Below are 20,901 nucleotides of genomic sequence, written 5' to 3'. Positions count from 1 at the left end.
TCTTGAATTGTGAAGGAAAAGGTGGAAGGTTAGACATTTTAGAGGAAATGCAAGTATTTAAACATTTACTACATGACAAAAACAACCTTCTTAATGACCAACTACAATTGCGAAATAAAAGCTTCATTGAAGGTTTACAACCATTATTTCATCCACCGTAATGTTAAAGTGGGATATGCTTTACCTGTGCCAGCATATGTCTGTACTCCTGTACTCCCGTAGGTTGAATAGCTAGGTGTATTTGTTTGACTCCGTAAAAGTTTGGACCCATCTATGAAGGTGTCTATTAGTTACAAAGAAAAATGCAGTTACCTAATTAATTTTCATTACTATGTAAGGAGCAGCGCAAATGGTTAATTTGGCGTGTTGAGCACGTTGAACTTTCACACAGATGGTCAACCGATATTTGGTATGCACATTCTAGATTTAAGAATGGTGTCAACACTTGAGTTAAGTAGTGGATAATAACTTAATCGACCAACAGAATGTACGTGTAGTAACCGGAATGACGATCACCAATCACTACTCTAGTATAGAATATAGGCGCTACCACTTAGTGTTTCAATATGACCGGAAATTACTAACTTAATTAATGGCAGTCGTATCCATATAAGTATCTCGGGAGGATAACGTCACCCCACCACAATCTACTGGATACGTAAGTTTGGTTAGACGAGCTAGATCAGATGGAATTGATCTTACTCAATGACGTTTAAAGACGTCCTTTGGAGCGATGCTTGCCTAATCACTTTACAATTTAACCATTTTCTCGTCATCCTCCCATAGTTTAAACTAGTTCTTTAAGTACATATTGATCTTTGTCCGTCAATTATTTTAAGTGTGTGTGGACTGGAGCGCTGTTCGCCAAGTCACATTTTAGCTTCGAGCGTAATTTACCTTTGTCGGTCAATAGTTTAAGTGTGTTGACTGCAGCGATGTTCGCAAAGTCACACGTTAGCTTTAAATAATTCCCGCTGTCATGCCCTAAATTCAATGGCGGTGGTCACCAGGCCTGAATTATGATGACAGTAATCCACACGCAGGCTTTTATAGTACGTGTGTGGATTACCTTCATGGAAATAGTGCCCCATTGCAGCCATATTTTCCCCTACTTTAGTCTCTTCTGTAACTTATAACCATAACTTCATGAAGCTCAATCTGGCACGTACATAAGTTTGTTTTGGCTTGTTTCTGGCCCATCAGGTCAAGTATACTAATCTTGAATATTGACTATTTTATATGGCCAGTATTTCCGGCTGTTACAGATTAGATGTAGACTGTTCATAAGTTCATTCATGACCATTTGTGTGCTAAGTCAATAGGATGTTCATGCGTTGTAACTATAGCTAAGCAAATGCTTAACCTTTACGTCTTAAAAATTATGCACCTAGGCATAATAATGACGATATTGGCATTCTAACGTCATTCCCACACCCATGTTCTTATTAGGTTACTAAACTTCGTGCTTAAGCACAATATTGTCCTAGTCAGGTCACACATTGTAAACACGTGATGTCCTTTTCATATCAAGATCAAAGAATAATCAATAAATGTTAAGTCAGTAGTTCCAAATACGTTCTGCACAGGTTAATATATACACCCTTTTCCTCACTTGCACCTTTATTTTATTTCATTTTTTGGTAAACTCTAATTTAAGAGTTAGGTTGCGTCTTGCCCCAAAAAGTACACATCACACAGTTTATGCGCAGGCGCGAAGTAATGCGTCTGCTTAGACGGGCCTCATGATGTTACTGTCAGTTCCAGTACAACACTCGTGGCTGCCGCATCGCGTTCGGGAAGTGGGGCTGAGGCAGCTTCAGTTAAGTTTTTAAAATATGACGACACTTGGTGTATTTGTATTTTTAGTTTGACAATGTCCATTATGGACAAACATTAGTAAGTGTAATTCTGAAGAAGGTTGGGTTATCCCAATTGAAACATAGGTAAATCTAGGTAACCCCGCAACTGAGGCTGTTAATTTTGAATTTAATCAAATGAGAATTCCTGGAAGGAAGGCGACGTTCTTGTCGACAAACACCACTGAGAAAATTTAGGGAACCGGCATTTGAAGCTGGCTGCCGAGCGATTCTACTGCCGCCAGCATACGTTGCGCGTAAGGACCAAGAAGATAAGATACGAGAACATATGGCTCATCATGTAGGTAATCGCTTTTCCCTCGCTCTTTTTCGAGTGGAACAGAAAAGGAAATGACAAGTAGTGCTACACGGTACCCTCCGCCACGCACCTTACGGTGGCTTGCGGAATATCTGTGTAACTGCAAATGTAGATGTAAACAGAAAACTATCACCTGCTATATCTATGTAAAGCCTTTGGGATCGTTCTATTTCATGTTCCTCCTAAATATTTCACCTAGATTTTTGTGTGATGCCGACTGTCACTGATATTTTATTAATTGGATACTATGTTTTTTCGTTTCGTGAAGTGCACAATTTTACATTTCTGAAAATTTAAAGGAAGTTGACAATCTTTGCACGTCCTTCACATCTTAAGTTCTGGCTGAATATTTTTGCTGATACGTCTAGGCCGTAATTCGTCTGCACAACGTGTGCCACGAACGATCAATAAATCGTAGAACGTCCTTGAGACAAAGATCGTGTAGCACGGAGCGTATCAGCAAGAGGGCGAGCATATGCTGGAAAAGGGGGGGGGGGGGGGGGGGATTTTCCAGTATGGGGCGAGGTGAGTCAGAGGGAGCTGAGTGGTGGTTGAAGACTGAAGCGGTGTGGTTGTTAGCTCGTGACCTTCTAGCTTCCAAGGCTCCTGGGTCTGATAGATGACATCGTGGTCACACAAGACGCGGGACGTAGAGAGTGTGACGCTGGTTGGGACGTCTGGATGGAATGGTGCAGAGCAGTCCCAATGGCGTGGTCTATCTGCAGCAGGATCGGCTGCTTAAGGTGTGACATGTTGGAATGACGTCCGCTGACGTTCCTGCCGCCACCACCCAGATTACATGTCTTCTACGCTGTCTACGAATCTGGTGACGGCGTACTTTTGTGGAATTGTTCGAAGTACGGTTCCATTTCTACATTCCATTTAAGTGGCGGTCGATGCCCGTTAATTAGACGGCTAATTCATGGCCGCGCAGTAATGGCCCTGCAGTAACAGTTCCCTCCAGGATCAGGGAGGTCACTATAGCTGTATTGTTGGTAGCTGATATTTGAACAGGTCTACAGATGTGTTTTTGCTGTATTTATGATCTCGCTGTTGTTCTCCAGCTGCTCTTGTTCGTAAAATTTTATTTTAACTTTGGTACAGCTCTTGAAGCACTCAATCTTTCGCTTTTGGATATCTAGTTAGTAAAGTTAATTATCATTCCTATAGATTCTAAAAACTCCTTAATAATCATTAAATTGAACACACCGCCATTTGAATATATCGTTGTTTGTTTAATTATGACCAGATTTCGGAATTTTATGCCTTTCCAACAGATTTAGTTTATATCATTTACACATATAAAGACATAAACTTAATCACCTGAAAATGGCATAAAAGTCCGAATCCTGGTCGTAATTAAATAAACAACAATACAGTCAAATGGCGGTGTGTTCATTTGAAAAGTATGGTATGACTGTTGCTCAGAAACATCAAAAACTCCTTTTTAATAATCCTTGTTAAACTGCGTTCAATATGGGTGATGGTTTGCTATCAGCACCTCAGAATAATTGTTGAATTTTTATTTTAAGGCTTTAACGAAGCGTTAAGGTTCTTGATCTGCATTAATCGAAATATTGTTATCACCACTAAAATTAGTTTAAGTGTTCTCAGAAGATAGCATTTCAGTCTTGTTATGTAGTTTTAAATAAGTTGTCTTACGTATTTTGTGAATGATGCTTAATCTTCATTTGGTCCCAACCCTTACAACCCTTGAGCAATCAAAAAATCGCACGAAACGTATCAGATACTATTACTATTATTCACAAAGTTACTAATATTCAACTTGAACAGTAAGGAATCCAACACATTTCCTTGGGATATACCCGAAATTACTTAAAACGCCTGTCGATGGCTCTCCATCTAAGGAAACATCCTGCGTCCTGCCTAGCAAGAGGAGTCCAGTCATCTATTTAGTCTGATACCGCATACGATCGTATTTCTGATAATAAGCGTAGGCGTTGTACTGAGTCAAATGCTTTTCTGAAATCGAGAAGTCCTGTATCTAGCTGGCAGCCTTGATCCATGGCTTTCAGAATGTCATATGAGGATCATGTGTTGGGTTTATATGATCTATGTTGCCGAGATCCATGCTAGCTCCCATGGAGGAGGTCGTTCTATTCACGATACCTCATATCATTCTTCAGGCATTGAGAATGACAGTTTAGACACAAACACAGTAACTTATATGGTGAGTAAATTAATTATGCCTGTCATTATGGTGATGTGCGTGATGGTATTATAGAGGTGAATGGTCACCGCTCAATGTAATGAAAATTTATTTTCAAAACTTAATTAACCTAACCCATAAGACCTCTGGCTTCGAATAACTTTCTTAGTCAGAGTTGATTGCCCATAAGTACGTACGATAGTGGCCTTCTCCATGGACTTCTGCTTGCGCTTGGCCTCCTTGAGCACCATCCGGTCGTCGAAGTACTGAGCCAGCACCATGACTGGGATGAAGGCGATGGCCACCAGACCCAGCCGCCACTCGAAGAACAGGCACGCGATCACAGACAGCGCTAGCGTGCAGAGAGCCTGCACCACGGCGCCGATCCGCTGTCCTGTGGCCTGTCGGAAACACACAGTGTTACTGGAGCTTCAGACACCGTGACAAATCGCTACGCTACAAGTCTGCATTACTGAATGTCTTGTGATGTTGTTTGTATCCAACAATTTGCTGAATAAAGTATTGGGGAGTGGTCATCATTCGATTAGCTGTGACATTGACCCAGTTTGAGCTTCAGGACCCGAATAGAAACAACAAACACACACAATGTCTTCTCCTTCGCAAAGTGTAACCACTGTATTTTGTACCTAGGACAAAGATTCTAGAACAGTAAACACATTGATGCAACGAACGATTACAGCTTTCGCTCAATGTTCTATTTTACACATACACAGACAGAAAAAAAATCGCAACATCTACAAATAATTAAAGCAGACTAATGAAATTTCGGGAATAGATTTGTGTAGGTAACATATGTAAGCGATTAAACTTGCAAGGGCGCAGGTTAATGTAAGTAAACTGTTTGTAACGGTTCGTTGCGTCACTGTAGTGCCAACTGCTGGTCAGATTGCTGCTACAGATGCAGTACGATGCCCCAGAGCCATACGCACACACGATAGTCTTCCCTCTCAGTAGGCTCATGTGGCCGTCGGAAGCCGGTATTCTTGCAACCGTACATTCCGCGACCACCACCGCCAGGAGTCATGTACAGAGACTCCATTGGTACAAGTAGTTCAGTCTGTGCTGAGCTGCTAGATTGAAAGCACACAGCTTGGTATTTTGTGGATCTGCAGTTGTTATCACGTTGGAGGAAAAATTCATAATACTACCCTTGCAGTGGCCTACCAGCTTAGTTCACAATACTGCCATCAGAGGGCGCTCAAAATTGTGATGTCGTGAGTTTTCCCCTCTCCCACTTGACAGGCAATTTTGCAAACTATTTATATTACAGTGTGGAACTTCAGCTCAGACGTGAGTGAGGGTTACCTGGCCAAGTTTACAATATAACCCCCAGCCAATGCTTTCCACAGACACTCCCCGCCCCCTCCCCCTACATGGAAATTGGCAGGAAACTACAAGCCTGTACTGTGGAAAGACATAGGATAGTTCTTTTTATCCATATTTGGGGAACATGACAGTGCAAGTGTTATACTGTTTGAAGAGGTGAAGAAGAATATCACCCCACCCCCCACCCAAATTCAATCGTTCTACCCACAGTTTGTTCCCAAACACTTATGTGTGTGTGTGTGTGTGTGTGTGTGTGTGTGTGTGTGTGAAGCAACCTCTCTTAACAATACTGTCACCAGATGGTGCTCAAATTTGTGACATCAGAGGTTTCCTTTTCGAAAACTGATGGGGGAAGCTTAGCTGTTGGTGTGGAAGGTGTAGGTGTTATCCCACTTGGACATACTCTAATTATGGACAGATAGAAAAAAAAAACAGAAAATCATGAACATTTATATGTACAGCTAAAGATCCAAGTATATTGCAAATATTGTGAAAAACCTCATGTAAACTTTACCTAGAGATCATGAACATGTACTCTACATACACCATGTGATCAAAAGTATCCTGACACCCCCAAAAATACTTCGAACGTGGTCAAGTGATTGTCACTTCTGTCATACATTTGTACGCGAGATTTACACACTCCTTAACATCCCTAGGTTCACTGTTTCCAATGTGGCAGTGAAGTGCAAATGTGAAGGGACACTTACAGCACAAAAGCGCTCAGGCCGACCTTGTCTGTTGACTGACAGAGACTGCCGACAGTTGGAGAGGGTCGTAATGTGTAATAAGCAGACATCTATCCAGACCATCACAAAGGAATTCCTAACTGCATCAGGATCCACTCCAAGTACTATGACAGTTAGACGGGAGATGAGAAAACATGGATTTCATGGTCGAGCGGCTGCTCATAAGCCACACATCTCGCTGAAAATGCCAAACGACGCTTCGCTTGGTGTAAGGAGGGTAAACATTGGACTATTGAACAATGGAAAAAAATTGTGTGGAGTGACGAATCACGGTACACAATGTGCCGATCCGATGGCAGGGTGTGGGTATGGCGAATGCCCACTGAACATCATCTGCCAGCGTGTGTAGTGCCAACAGTAAAATTCGGAGGCGGTGGTCGTATTTTTCTTGGAGGGGGCTTGCAAAACTTCTTCTTTTGCGTGGCACTATAACAGCACAGGTCTACACTGATGTTTTAACCACCTTCAGTTGAAGAGCAATTTGGGGATGGCTATTGCGTCTTTCAACACGATCGAGCTCCTGTTCATAATACACGGCCTGTGGCGGAGTGGCTACACTACAATAACATCCCTGTAATGGACTGGCCTGTACAGAGTCTTGTCCTGAATCCTATAGAATACCTTCGGGATGTTTTGGAACGCCGACTTCGTGCCAGGCCTCACCGACTGACAGCGATACCTCTCCTCAATGCAGCACTCCGTGAAGAACGGGCTGCAATTCCCAAAGAAACCTTCCAGCACGTGACTGAACGTACGCCTGAGAGAGTGAGAGCTGTCATCAAGGCTAACGGTGGACCAACAACGTATTGAATTCCAGCATTACCGATGGAGGGCGCCACGAACTTGTAAGTCATTTTAAGCCAGGTGTCTGGATACTTTTGATAGGGCGTCTGGCTTGGAGCTGTCCTAACAGTAACCAATCTGTAAAAGTTTTTGTGTCAGGTTCTTGCATGACTGCTGTATCGACCGAATTGTCGCTGGAGGACACTCATGCATGTGTGCTGCAAGTTGTGCGTAGCATCTGATGGGGGACTGGAGCATCACTAGCTCGTAGCTGCACCACGCTACCGATATGGAGTCACTTAATTGATCTTATAGATTTCCATTCATATGTGTATTGTTAAGTGTGTTCCCATTTGATGCAAGTGTCAATGATCATCGTTCCATATTGCCCATCATTCCACATTCAACGTCATCTGCCACAAACAACGACACACAATGATTCATTGCCGACCATCATTCAGTTTTCACTCCACCCGTCTGATATGATTCTTTAAATAATTCCCGTTTTAAGTTTCGCTGTAAAAATGAAATGAAATGTCGTGTGGCTAGGGCCTCCCGTCGGGTAGACCGTTCGCCTGGTGCAGGTCTTTCGATTTAACGCCACTTCGGCGACCTGCGCGTCGATGGGGATGAAAAGATGATGATTAGGACAACACAACACCCAGTCCCTGATCGGAGAAAATCTCCGACCCAGCCGGGAATCGAACCCAGGCCCTTAGGATTGACAGTCTATCACGCTGACCACTAAGCTACCGGGAGCGGACAGCTTCGCTATGAATCCCCGACCTTATAGTCCGAGATGCCAAACTGGGTGGAGGCGATCCCTCTCGATCTTTGTTATATGGTTTCATCATGGAGGCAGAGTGATGTCAGTAATTTATGTACTCATCCTGTTAGTTCTTTTTTTTTGTAGTAGTAGTAGTACATATAATCAGTTTCCTTTGTTTGCAGTTGGCGAGTTTAATCAGTGTCTAGAATGTTGTGCTTACGTATCTTATTCCTACTCTCTCTCTACATCTGGTGAGCTGACAGTTGGGGCCCCTGCTCGAAGCCAACACAAAAAATAGCGTAACTGTGATATATGTGTTTGTGTGTGTGTGTGTGTGTGTGTGTGTGTGTGTGTGTGTGGCTACAACTAAATAATGCAAACACACTACCTTCTACAGAAACCCAAGAATGTCCATCTAAGTGTTTTACCATTGACTTTCGCATTTAGTGTTGCTATTTGGAGGAATATATAAATAACTCTGGTTGGGATGCGACTCTGCATCAAAGTTGGATGGGCCAAAAAACAGCAACCCACAGATGGTTATGTAAGCAATAAGAGTATTTTTATACTTGTACACACATGGAATGTGGAATAAATGGATAAATATCGAAAAATGTAGAAAATGTCAAAAAATCGGTAAAAATCTGGACAGGATATGGTCATACAGGACCTCTGCATTTATACTTAGACTGTAGTAGAGATTTCACATAAGCATTAAATCAATGTGTCTGTAGAGACATCGGTGACTCTTTAGAAAGCAACGAATATGCGTTATCTATTGGAATCTCTCCGCAGTATGCCTCCAAATTAAGTGAGATTTGCGCTTAAGTTTGAGAGAGGGAGCTTGTTGTAGACCCCCTGAAAAAAAAATATGCTTTCTGTTATTCACATAAATGGAGGGTTAGATATGGCATTAGAGTTGTACGGTACTTAGAAAAAACAAAAAAACATAATCGTTTTATAGATGTGGTAATAGGTCGAGAGGAACTTTAACGAGTAGGTATGGGAGAGAGAGTGATGCTACATGTACTGATTTCGTAATATCTGACCATGACTTCTGCCAGGGAAGCACGTATGTGACTGTGGACAACGGTAAGACAGTTTGAGTAGACTGTTTCAAGTGGATGACTTCTTATTGTAGAGTCCACACATGCCACTTTGAGGAGCTTTTTATGTACTCCTTGGATAACGACCATTGTATTACAACGCCGGAGGCGACAATAATCATCTACAGAACTGATCGCCGGCGGGAGTGGCCGTGCGGTTCTAGGCGCTACAGTCTGGAACCGGGCGACCGCTACGGTCGCGGGTTCGAATCCTGCCTCGCGCATGGATGTGTGTGATGCCCTTAGGTTAGTTAGGTTTAATTAGTTCTAAGTTCTAGGCGACTGATGACCTCAGAAGTTAAGTCGCATAGTGCTCAGAGCCATTTGAACTATTTTGAACAGAACTGATCAAGTCTTTGGTCCAGCACATGACTGTTTATTTGTTTTTGGACTAGAACAAACAGTATTTACAATGTGCTCCACTTTACTCTGTGTCAATAACATCGGTGTGGTGGATAACCTGTAGAACACCAGCAGTTTATCTAATGGAGGTAGTAAGAATACTCGAAACTTTCCTCGAACCGTTCTGAGACTCAGTACCGATGAAAAATATGTTAACTGTTTTCTGTCTGCATGTATTTTCAATTATCTACTACATGGAGATTCTTAACACTGAGTTCAACAAAGACGACGGAAGTATTACTCGAGAGTGCCATGTTGAAGCATGAGAAGCATATTTCTCTCAGTTCCGGACTTTCTTCTCCACAATAACGCCAAACGAGGATATCGCCGAATTAGTGTTAGTGCCAACAAACAATACTAACACAACAGTAGATCTTTGTGATAGCTCACGGTCGCTGTTGTAACCTAATCATCAAGGTCGCCGAAATCGCGCCCACCCACCAGTCCATATCTCATCGCTACTGTATACGGTAGGTCATGTCCATAACTGCTGAATCGTCCAGGATCGACGAAAGCTCTTTTTTGCCATCCTGCAAGGTTCTTCAGTCATAGTTCACCGATTGTAAGAATATTTCAATAGTTTTTTGCTAATGAACCAGATTTCCTTTTTCTAACCACTGCTGTAAATTCCTCGTAAGCAAATTAGTATGCTGTAGAAACGTATTTTTTCCTCTCTCAGTGTGAAAGCGATGAGATGGTCATCGGTTCGTCAGACATGTTAAAGGTGGGGGTCAGGTACACCCTATTAAATCAAGACTCTGAAAATGATTGTTGTTTACGGTTTCTGAAACCGTCAAAAGTATAACGTTTTCCACAGAGATTTACTTGTGTGTTAACAATAATGGGAAAAAACTCAAGTGACAATAATTCCGATAATGCAAGGGACAGACATAACTGGTGGTTGTCAGTAGGCATACATTAGGTGGCTGAAAGGGTAGCGACGCTATATGACCGAAAGCGCTTCCTTGTTTACCCAGATGTCGTTTCCTGTAATCGGTGCGAATAATCGTCTCCTTGTTAACCATACGCGAACAAAAGATGACACATGTGAGAGAGAAGTGGTAAATAGTGAGACACAACATTCCGGGGAGTTAAGGTAGACGGGAAAGAGTCACACGTATTTCTGACGTCAGGTCGGATAATACGTTATAGAACTATATCCCCATTGTTTATTATTACTTATAGAGCAGATCTAGACCATTAACTACTAAAGTCTAAAACCAATCTGGAATTTGTCCGCTGTGCGGTGACTAATGCTAGATCATAGGGTAATGATTGTGACGTCTTTTATGACTCCGAAAATTAGTGGTACATTTTAAGCTGGCTCTGTACTTGGTGTGGAAGACTATAGTTTTAATGGATTATTCGGTAATGGTGTAGTGTAATATCTCGATACTCTACTTAAAAAAGACAATCAGGAACTTTAGTGGTTTATAAAACATTGTACTGTATGTGTGGTGCTCCACGGTACACATCCAGATCACTGTCTGTTCATCATAAGCAAGTCACTATGAAATATTCTAATGGCAATAAATCTGAGAATGCAAAGAGCAGCTACGCGTCTGCTTTGGAAGATTTGTCTGGTTGCGATATTGAATAAATTATGCCTTCCTGAAACGTACAGCCGGCCGGAGTGGCCGTGCGGTTCTAGGCGCTACAGTCTGGAACCGAGCGACCGCTACGGTCGCAGGTTCGAATCCTGCCTCGGGCATGAATGTGTGTGATGTCTTTAGGTTAGTTAGGTTTAATTAGCTCTAAGTTCTAGGCGACTGATGACCTCAGAAGTTAGGTCGCATAGTGCTCAGAGCCATTTGAACCATTTTTGAAAGGTACTGGAGCCATTATCTGTCAAACAGACCTATTAAAATTGCCGAATACGTATACCTAAGACCGTTCCGCAATTTGTCTACTGGAAGTGAGTAATAGTAGTTGGGTTGGATTGTTGTGGGGGAGGAGACCAGACAGCGAGGTCATCGGTGTCATCGGATTAGGGGAGGACGGGGAAGTAAGTTGGCCGTGCCGTTTTAAAGAAACCATTCCGGCATTTGCCTGGAGCGATTTAGGGAAATCACGGAAAACCTAAAGCAGTATGGCCGGACGCGGGACTGAAGCGTCGTCCTCCCGATTGCGAGTCCAGTGTGCTAACCACTAGTAATACTAGTTCCAAAGGAATTGATCGTGCTGTATTTCCTGCTTGCGGGTCCTAAAATTTGACTAAATCTTACATTTTTAGCTGGATGTGTACATGGTGCGGAAGACTGCAGTTTTATTGAATTCTTTGGTAATGGCAGTATCGTCCTTGCTCAGTCACCATTGTGCACCTACGTGAGCGAGTGCTTTAGGAGAGCAGCACAGCCCGATATATGATTTATATCTGAGGGTATTTTATGTTTTGACTTGCTCATGTTCCAAGCCATCTTTTACCATCTTTTACTGTAAAACTACGCAACACCACTACGTGTCTATCAAGTTTGTAAAAGACCATTAAATTCTGTTAATGTGTTGCAAGGGACGTTCCAATGCTTCAGTAATGTACACAGTGTTTAAATGAGATCAGATAATTATGCGTTAGCTGCCTTGGTTCGGAATGTTTGGTTATTAAACTTTCAGATCCGATGATGACATCACAGACGTTTGGAAATCGGTTATCAGTAATGAGATTTACAAGCGATATGGGAGTACTTGATATTTGAGAATAATACAATTCAGATATACATTAATAAACTGACAAATATTGTTATTAGTCCTAGAATCAGCTATTGCAATAATTCAATCTTATTTATTCTCGATTAGGTTTCAACCTTTAGAGCTAGGTTAGTTCCTTTTAGAGGGAAGCTTGGAGCTCGAATAGGAATTCACTCACCGCCTGGACACTGGCAGCGTCACCAGAGAGACGGGCGCAGAGCGCTCCCGTGCTGTTGTTCTTGTCGTCGAACCAGGCCACCTCCTGGCGCAGCATCGCCGAGAAGGCGAGCCGTCGCAGCCGCGTCGTCAGGCGCTCACCGGCCACTCCGTAGGTGTAGATCTGCAACCCACGAGTACAGTTAAAAGGCTGCAAACGAAGTAAAGAAGCGACCATGAAGTTCAGTGGCTCAGGGAAAACTGCTACACACAGGGTGGCGCACGAAATGTGTTACCAGTTGTTTCTTTCACAATTTACTTCGCACATTAGATATCCCGCTGGTATCTCTACAGCAGTACCAGAAGAGCTTGGAAAAATAAATGAGTTACGAAATGACGTGTAAGTCACGGTACTGCCGCTAGGAGACTAGTAAGCAGCAATGGCTGACAATGGAAGACTGATGACACAGCAACGATCGGCAATTGTGTTACTTTTTCATGAAACGAAAACCCTGGTTTGACTCAGAGGCGTTTTCGACAAAAGTTTAACACACGATACGTCCCTTGCAAGAAGACCATTCACAGGTTGTACGATAAATTTGTGCAGGAAGGAAGAGTATTGGCAGCGAAGCGACTTCGGTCTAAGCCTGTTTGTTCGCCGGAGAATACTGATGCGGTGCGAGTTTCTGTACAGAGAAGTCCCAGAAATCGTGCAGAAAGGGAGCAGTGCAACTGGGAATATCCAGACGCTCCGTGCAACTTATTCTTAAAAGTGACCTCCATATGTACCCATACAAGATGACCTGTGCACAGAAGCTCAATGAATAACACAAGCAGCAGAGAGTATTGTTTGCTCAGTGGGCGGAGGATACGGAAGAAACTCTCAACAACGTTTGGTGCTTTTCAGACGAGGCGCATTTTCATTTAGACGTTGTGGTTAACAAACAAAATGTACACTTTTGGGCCACTGAAAACCCACAAGTGCTTCATGAACGACAACATTATGCTCCGAGGATTCCAGCGTGGGCAGCAATTTCCAGTCACGGACTTATTGGATCCTTTTTCTTTGAAGAAACTGTGAACAGCGAGCGTTATCTAAGCATGCTTCACAACAGCTTCATTCCACAGCTTCGTGCTACTGCCTTGCCCTTCAACACGCAGTGGTTCATGCAAGATGGAGCAAGACCAAATACTGCAAACACTCTGTTGGAGTTTTTTGCACGAGCATTTTGACATGCGGATCGTTTCACTCAGGTTTCCAGGTCGCTTCAATGACGGACAAAATTGGCCCCCCAATAGTCCAGACCTCAATCCATGTGACTTTTTTCTATGGGGGTACCTAAAGGAAAAAAATTTCCCGAAACGTGTACGTGATTTAATGGAGCTCAGAAGACTTATTCTTCAAGTTTGCAGTGAAATTACGGAAGACATGTGCCGTAGGGTAATCACTAACTTCAGTGTTCGTTTGAAGGAAGTTAGGAAACGAAATGGTCGACGTATTGAGCATGTGATGAGTTAGAACAAATTTCCATGGACGGCTCTTCATTGTAGTATATGTTCCTTTCACATTGTATAGACAATAAAGTTTATATTCAAAAACAAAATGGTAACACATATCGTGCACTACCCTGAAATTGCGCAAGCTCCAACGGCTCATTCTACTACAGAACCCGGGGAAATAACGAATAATATTGTGCTCCATCGTAGATTCACGTTGGGATACAGCTTTCGGCCCCCACGGCAGGTGTTAAGCACTCTGGCCCTGCTCGACCTCGCCTATCCCTTTAAGCAGCCAAGCGGGGACCGCGCCTGCTCGTCTTCACCAACTTCGTCCAGATTTGTGGTATATGCACTTCTTGGCTAGAAATGAAAGAAGTTGAAGCTACAGATGGTCCTGTGTAAACAATACAGTAATAAAATAATGAAAAAAACAGAAGCATTTTTGTCGCGCATCGGACGAGGTATGAACCATATACATCTAGTAGTGAAATCTCAAAACTATTCCCCTGTTCGCCACTATTTTCCCTGCAAATGAAAATTCCAGGTGACACTGAATTCTAAACGCCCTCTTTTGCACTGCGGATGGCTACGAGACGTGCAGGAAGAGAGCCATTGAGGTTCTGGAATGTACCGGCAGGTGTGTAGAGTCCTGCCGACTCCAGTGCTGTGGCCAGCTCCGCTAGGTTTCTTGGATGAGGATCGGTAGCGCGAACATTAAGATCGAGGGGAGCGGCAGAGGACGGTTTGGTGGCCAGGGCAGTACGGTAAACACATCCTCTTGCTCTTCCAACAACGCGTGTACACTCCGAGCTGTGTGACATCTTACCTAGTCCTGCTGATAGATGCCGTCGTGCCAAGGAAAAACAAACTGCAGGTAGGAATGGACATGGTTCTCAAAGATGGATAGATTGCGTCTCTCAGAATGACAAGAGCACCCATGGAATGCCACAAAAACTTCCCCGAGACCATACGCTATCTCCTCCAACCTGGACTCTTCTGGCGATTGTTGCAAGTTCATACCTTTCAGAGGTTTCATGTCGATGGAGCATTAAAAGTGATAGAGCTGGAAAAGCCAATTGTTGATACTCATCGGGGATCCAGATGCGGCACTGGTTTGCCAATTTCAGGTTTCGTCGCCAATGAACAGCAGTCAGCGTGGGTGCACGAACCACGCGACCGCTGCAGAGCCCCATGCGCATCAATATTCGCTGAACGCTCGTTGAGTCACTGTTGTTAGACCCTTGGTGCATCTGGGCTGTCACTTGCTCAACAGTTACACGTCTACTTCCCCGTCCACATATCCGCAGCTGTCGGTCATCCATGTCAAGTATGGTCCGTGCTGCACCAAGCTGCCTCGGCGCCGCTTTCGTAGAGCACTACTTTGCAAATGAACGGTACTCTTTAACTACGGCGGCACTCTAACAGCTTACAGATTTATCTGTTTCGGAAGTGCTGCCACCCTTGGCCCGAAAGCCAATGGTCATGACCTTTTGGTCGCCAGATAAATCGCTCCATTTCTGCATTGCGACTGCGCTCTTATACGCGTCCGCCAGACACTCTCCTACTGCTAGTGTTACGACCTGTCGTTATCGAGAGGTTATTGCAGCACGATGCCGTTTCCAGGTAGAGCATTGCGCAGCGCAAGAAATACAGAACGGTAATCCGAGAGTCGTTGATTCGAGTCGCTATGAGGAAACCTTTGTATTTCTTTTATTTTAATTTTTTATGTTTCTTACAATTCATGTAAACCGTAAAGTGCTACATATAGTGTACTTAATACTAGTACAGAGTATTTTGATAAAAGGCGCGAAGAGGAAAGGCAAACGAAAATTTGGGACTGCAAATAATTTTCCAGGGAATGATTGTAACGCGTACACAATGGAATCGTACATAAAATTCAATACTGTTATTGTTTTACAGTTCCTGATTTGCTGGGGTAATTTTCTCGGCAACTTGCATACGTTGTAGACGCAGCATTTATACAATTACATGGTTGTCTTAAAGTTTGTATTGAAAAAAAACTTGGTATAAATTCGTATAAAGTTCTCTCTCATCGCATAATTTGGCAGAAAACCACATGTAACGCATAGTTTCGGCAAATATATCAAGGATGGCTTATGATATATACAGCGTAATGTATTTTTCTGCAGTCTTCGCGGGACGTCATTTCTTTTTCTCTCTCGGCGAGACACGAACACTTAGGAAGCTTTTTTATCAAATTGTTTACCTGAATGTGGAAACAGACACCGCAGAGTGCCACAGTGGATTGCATAGCGGGGGGTGAAGGCAGCACTTTAAAGCTGCTCAATGGCAATCTTTCTTCAGACTAAAAACGTCGTCATATGACTGTGGATTTGTTTATACTCCCCACTATTGGCTTGACAGAAGAAATTTATTCTCATACAGGATGGGTTTCTTCATCAGATAAATCAAAATACTTTCGTATAGCGCTGTTGTAAGTTTCCCAGATTTTTATGAAGAAATGAAGACATTCCTATATTTTTCCGCATACTTCCGCGTACGCCGATGCATTCCCCTAGCACTACACCCATACAGTCTCCACATCCTCTCTCAGCGAAATTCCAACCGTCTCCTTCTCCCAAACAATGATACTTGTCCTACCACCTTTATCTTCACTCCACCTATCCCAACTCACAACGGTTTCCTTTCCGTTCCCTACCCGTCTTTCGCTACTATTTTTCCTCTTCCCTCCTAATGTTTGCCTATCCCTTTTTTCCCTTCTTAGGCCCCTACTGCCGACAGCCCGACCTTCTCCTACCTTCCTGCCTCCTCAACATTCACTCCATCTCCACTGATATTACCCACTTGTCTTCCAAACTTAGCCTGCCTTCTAAATACCTAACCTTTCCAGTTCCCACAACAGATTACTTTTTCCTGAACAAGTCCTTCAACTTTAACCGACAGTGCAGTGCCTCCTTTATGTAATCACAGTTTTATACATCATTTTTAAGTTTAAGTTTTAAGTTTTAAATGTGTTACCTTTTAGTATTCTTGTTTTAAAATTAACAATGACCAAAATCAAGCTTCTTTTATATAAAACCCTCACTAAACTTTTGTTTACTAATTTTAAAATCAGTTGTAAATTTCTCACTTTTTCATTTATAGACTTTTTTCGCTTTTGTTTACACTACATATCCTTTGGCTAAAGAGTGGCTTGACTGTATCGCTGACATCCCAACCTTCCCCCCACCCCCCACCCCCCTTCCTCATGACATACGTAATAATAAAGACGGAGGACTGCCTGCAACCCGTCCTGTAATAAGTCCCCTTTTTTACGGTCATCAGACTGAAATTGGCCAGTAGCAAATGAAAGTATTACGCAAAGTTAGCGAAAACATGTGTTCTTTCCTCCAGTTTTCGATAGCTCTTAACCCAGTTATGAAGAAAACAACTGAACACAAAATATTACTTTGACGACGCCTCTTCGCTTTGATTGATGCCAAGGACGCTATTGAATATAAGGTTCCCGTGCAAAGAACGCATATTTGAAGACAGTATCAGATGTCATCTCTGCAACAGGAATTTCAGAGAGACATTGGATTTATAGAAAGGAAATGAGAACGGATTTAACGCCCCACTCAGCACGGGATCTTTAACCACGGAGCACACATTCCTGCTAGGAAAAGAAGGCGAATGAAGTCGGTCGCACTATTTTTTAAGGAACTATAGCAGCGTTTACCTTAACCTATTTATGGTAATGACGAAAAACCTAAATATATGAGCCTCGACGGGATGGAAGGCGGCCAGACGAAAGCTATGTTGACTGAAAAAGTCGTCTCGTACTGTTGTGCAGTAATCTCTCACTTACCTGGAGGAAATATCCCGTGGACGCGAGGATAGCGATAACGAAGAACAGCACACTGTACCAGTTGGCCTGGCTGCGGACGTCTTCAGGATCTGGGAGCGAAAGAACCTGTACAACACAACATGAGGTATCAGGGATGCTGCAACAAGTTGCCAAAGTTTAGACACAAATTTTTGTGTGGTGATTTAGAGTCTGTTTCAGATACGATATATTTTGTGTTTTTCTTTTTAGATGTGTAATACATTTTTGGCATAAAAATAGCAAAAAATATGAGTAATCAGTCTTCTGACCGACTTGATGCGGCCCGACAGGAATTTCTCTCCTGTGGCAACCTCTTCTTCTCAGAGTAGCGCTTGCAACCTACGTCCTCAATTATTTTCTGGCTGTATTCCAATCTATGTCTTCTTCCACAGTTTTTGCACTCTACAGCTCCTTCTAGTACCATGGAAGTCATTTCTTGATGTCTTAACACATGTCCTATCATCCTGTCCCTTCTACTTGTCAGTGTTTTTCACATATTCCTTTCCTGTCCGAACTGCGGAGAACCTCCTCATTCCTTACCTTATCAGCCCACCTAATTTTCAAGATTCTTCTGCAGCACCACATCTCAAGTGCTTCGAGTATTTTTTGTTTCGGTTTTACCACAGTCCACGTTTCACTACCATAAAATTCTGTGCTCCAAACGTACATCTTCAGAAATTTGTTCCTCAAATTAAGGCTTATGTTTGATACTAGCAGACTCCTCTTAGCCATAAACGCCCTTTTTCCCAGTGTTAGTGTGCTTTTTGTCTACTCCTTGCTCCGACCGTCATGAGTTATTTTGCTGCCTAGGTAGCTGATTTCCTTGATTTCATGTAGTTCGTGGCCGTCAATTCTGTTGTTAGTTTCCTCGGTATTCTCATTCATGCTACTTCTCATCATTTTCGTCTTTCTTAGATTTACTCTGAATTCTTTACTCGTTAGGCTGTTCATTCCATTAAGCATTTCTTACAACTCTTCTTCATTTTCACTTAGGATAGCAATGCGATCAGCGAATCTTATCACTGATATCCTCTCACCGTCAGTTTCTTTTATTTCCGTGATTGCTTCTTCAATATCCAGACAGAGCAGTAGCGACGAAAGGCTACAGCCTCGTCGTAGTCTTACACCCTTATTAAAATGACCACTTTATTCTTAGTCTCCCACTCTTATTGTTTCCCCTTGGTTCTTGTGCATATTATATAGTGCCCGCCTTTCCCTATAGCTTACACCTATTTTCCCCATGATTTCGAACATCCTGTAACATATTACACGGCATAATGCTTTTTTTTCAAGGCGGCAAATCCTGTGAACGGGTCATAATTTTTCTTTAGTCTTGCTTTGATTATCAATCGCAAAGTCAAATCTGTTGGCCTTGCCTTTCCTAATACCACGTTATGTACCGAGATATTATCAGGACTGGTTTAGGGTGAAATATCTACACTCCTGGAAATGGAAAAAAAGAACACATTGACACCGGTGTGTCAGACCCACCATACTTGCTCCGGACACTGCGAAAGGGCTGTACAAGCAATGATCACACGCACGGCACAGCGGACACACCAGGAACCGCGGTGTTGGCCGTCGAATGGCGCTAGTTGCGCAGCATTTGTGCACCGCCGCCGTCAGTGTCAGCCAGTTTGCCGTGGCATACGGAGCTCCATCGCAGTCTTTAACACTGGTAGCATGCCGCGACAGCGTGTACGTGAACCGTATGTGCAGTTGACGGACTTTGAGCGAGGGCGTATAGTGGGCATGCGGGAGGCCGGGTGGACGTACCGCCGAATTGCTCAACACGTGGGGCGTGAGGTCTCCACAGTACATCGATGTTGTCGCCAGTGGTCGGCGGAAGGTGCACGTGCCCGTCGACCTGGGACCGGACCGCAGCGACGCACGGATGCACGCCAAGACTGTAGGATCCTACGCAGTGCCGTAGGGGACCGCACCGCCACTTCCCAGCAAATTAGGGACGCTGTTGCTCTTGGGGTATCGGGGAGGACCATTCGCAACCGTCTTCATGAAGCTGGGCTACGGTCCCGCACACCGTTAGGCCGTCTTCTGATCACGCCCCGACATCGTTGCAGCCCGGCTCCAGTGGTGTCGCGACAGGCGTGAATGGAGGGACGAATGGAGACGTGTCGTCTTCAGCGATGAGAGTCGCTTGTGCCTTGGTGCCAATGATGGTCGTATGCGTGTTTGGCGCCGTGCAGGTGAGCGCCACAATCAGGACTGCATACGACCGAGGCACACAGGGCAAACACCCGGCATCATGGTTTGGGGAGCGATCTCCTACACTGGCCGTACACCTCTGGTGACCGTCGAGGGGACACTGAATAGTGCACAGTACATCTCACGCGGTCTGCACGTCCAGCACGAACGCTGGTCCAACTGAGGCGCCAGGTGGAAATGACATGGCAAGCCGTTCCACAGGACTACATCCAGCATCTCTACGATCTTCTCCATGGGAGAATAGCAGCCTGCATTGCTGCGAAAGGTGGATATACACTGTACTAGTGCCGACATTGTGCATGCTCTGTTGCCTGTGTCTATGTGCCTGTGGTTCTGTTAGTGTGATCATGTGATGTATCTGACCCCAGGAATGTGTCAATAAAGTTTCCCCTTCCTGGGACAATGAATTCACTGTGTTCTTATTTCAATTTCCAGGAGTGTATTTTCAGTGTCAAACAAAAATATATTTTTTTTAATTTCTAGATCGCAACGACTACTTCACGGCGCCTGTTTCAATTACATGCGGAGAGGAACTTACCATAGTTGTAGAAATAGGTAATAAGCAGCACACACCCTACGTCGTACAAAAATTGCTGTCCCACTGCACTCCAAAGGGATGCGATTACGATCAGTGGGGTTGCTTGTCCCTTAATGAAGGGTCTAATCGTCGTTGTGGTGCAAGTTGTGTCATGTGGTGTTAATTTTCTCGTCCTGTTACTCGTAATATCGAGAACTTTTGTTTTCGACCGCGAAATTTGTAAGAAGCAACGCCCAAAGGATAGGGATGGTTTCATCAACGCCTTTTCTGCTACACCTTAGTGCCTTTTCGTGTCGTTTCTGATTGGTGGTGTGTCTGAAATGTTTTCCTCGGCCACGTGCAAGAAATACGCGTGATATCAAAGTTGGGGGTCGCGGTTCTGGCCTGCATTGCAGAGGCGTCAAGCAAATGGTTGAAATGGGGGTGAGAAAGGTCGTGGCTACCGTCC

At 43.7% G+C, this 20,901-nt stretch overlaps 1 protein-coding gene across 1 annotated transcript in view; it reads right to left on the bottom strand.

The window, feature by feature from the left end:
* LOC126354016 (ATP-dependent translocase ABCB1-like) overlaps window positions 1–20,901 on the bottom strand; it is a 196,009-nt gene that overhangs the window by 34,913 nt on the left and 140,195 nt on the right. Inside the window, exons 15-17 of the mRNA XM_050003339.1 lie at window positions 17,672–17,776; window positions 12,365–12,526; window positions 4,543–4,746 (exon numbers count right to left, since the gene is read on the bottom strand). Coding sequence (XP_049859296.1) covers window positions 4,543–4,746; window positions 12,365–12,526; window positions 17,672–17,776 — 471 coding nt within the window. The remainder of the gene's footprint in view (window positions 1–4,542; window positions 4,747–12,364; window positions 12,527–17,671; window positions 17,777–20,901) is intronic.

This window comes from Schistocerca gregaria, chromosome 3, assembly GCF_023897955.1.
Source record: "Schistocerca gregaria isolate iqSchGreg1 chromosome 3, iqSchGreg1.2, whole genome shotgun sequence".
NCBI lineage: Eukaryota > Metazoa > Arthropoda > Insecta > Orthoptera > Acrididae > Schistocerca > Schistocerca gregaria.
The sequence above is the reverse complement of the archived record's forward strand: the minus strand, read 5'-3'. Positions and strand labels throughout refer to the sequence as shown.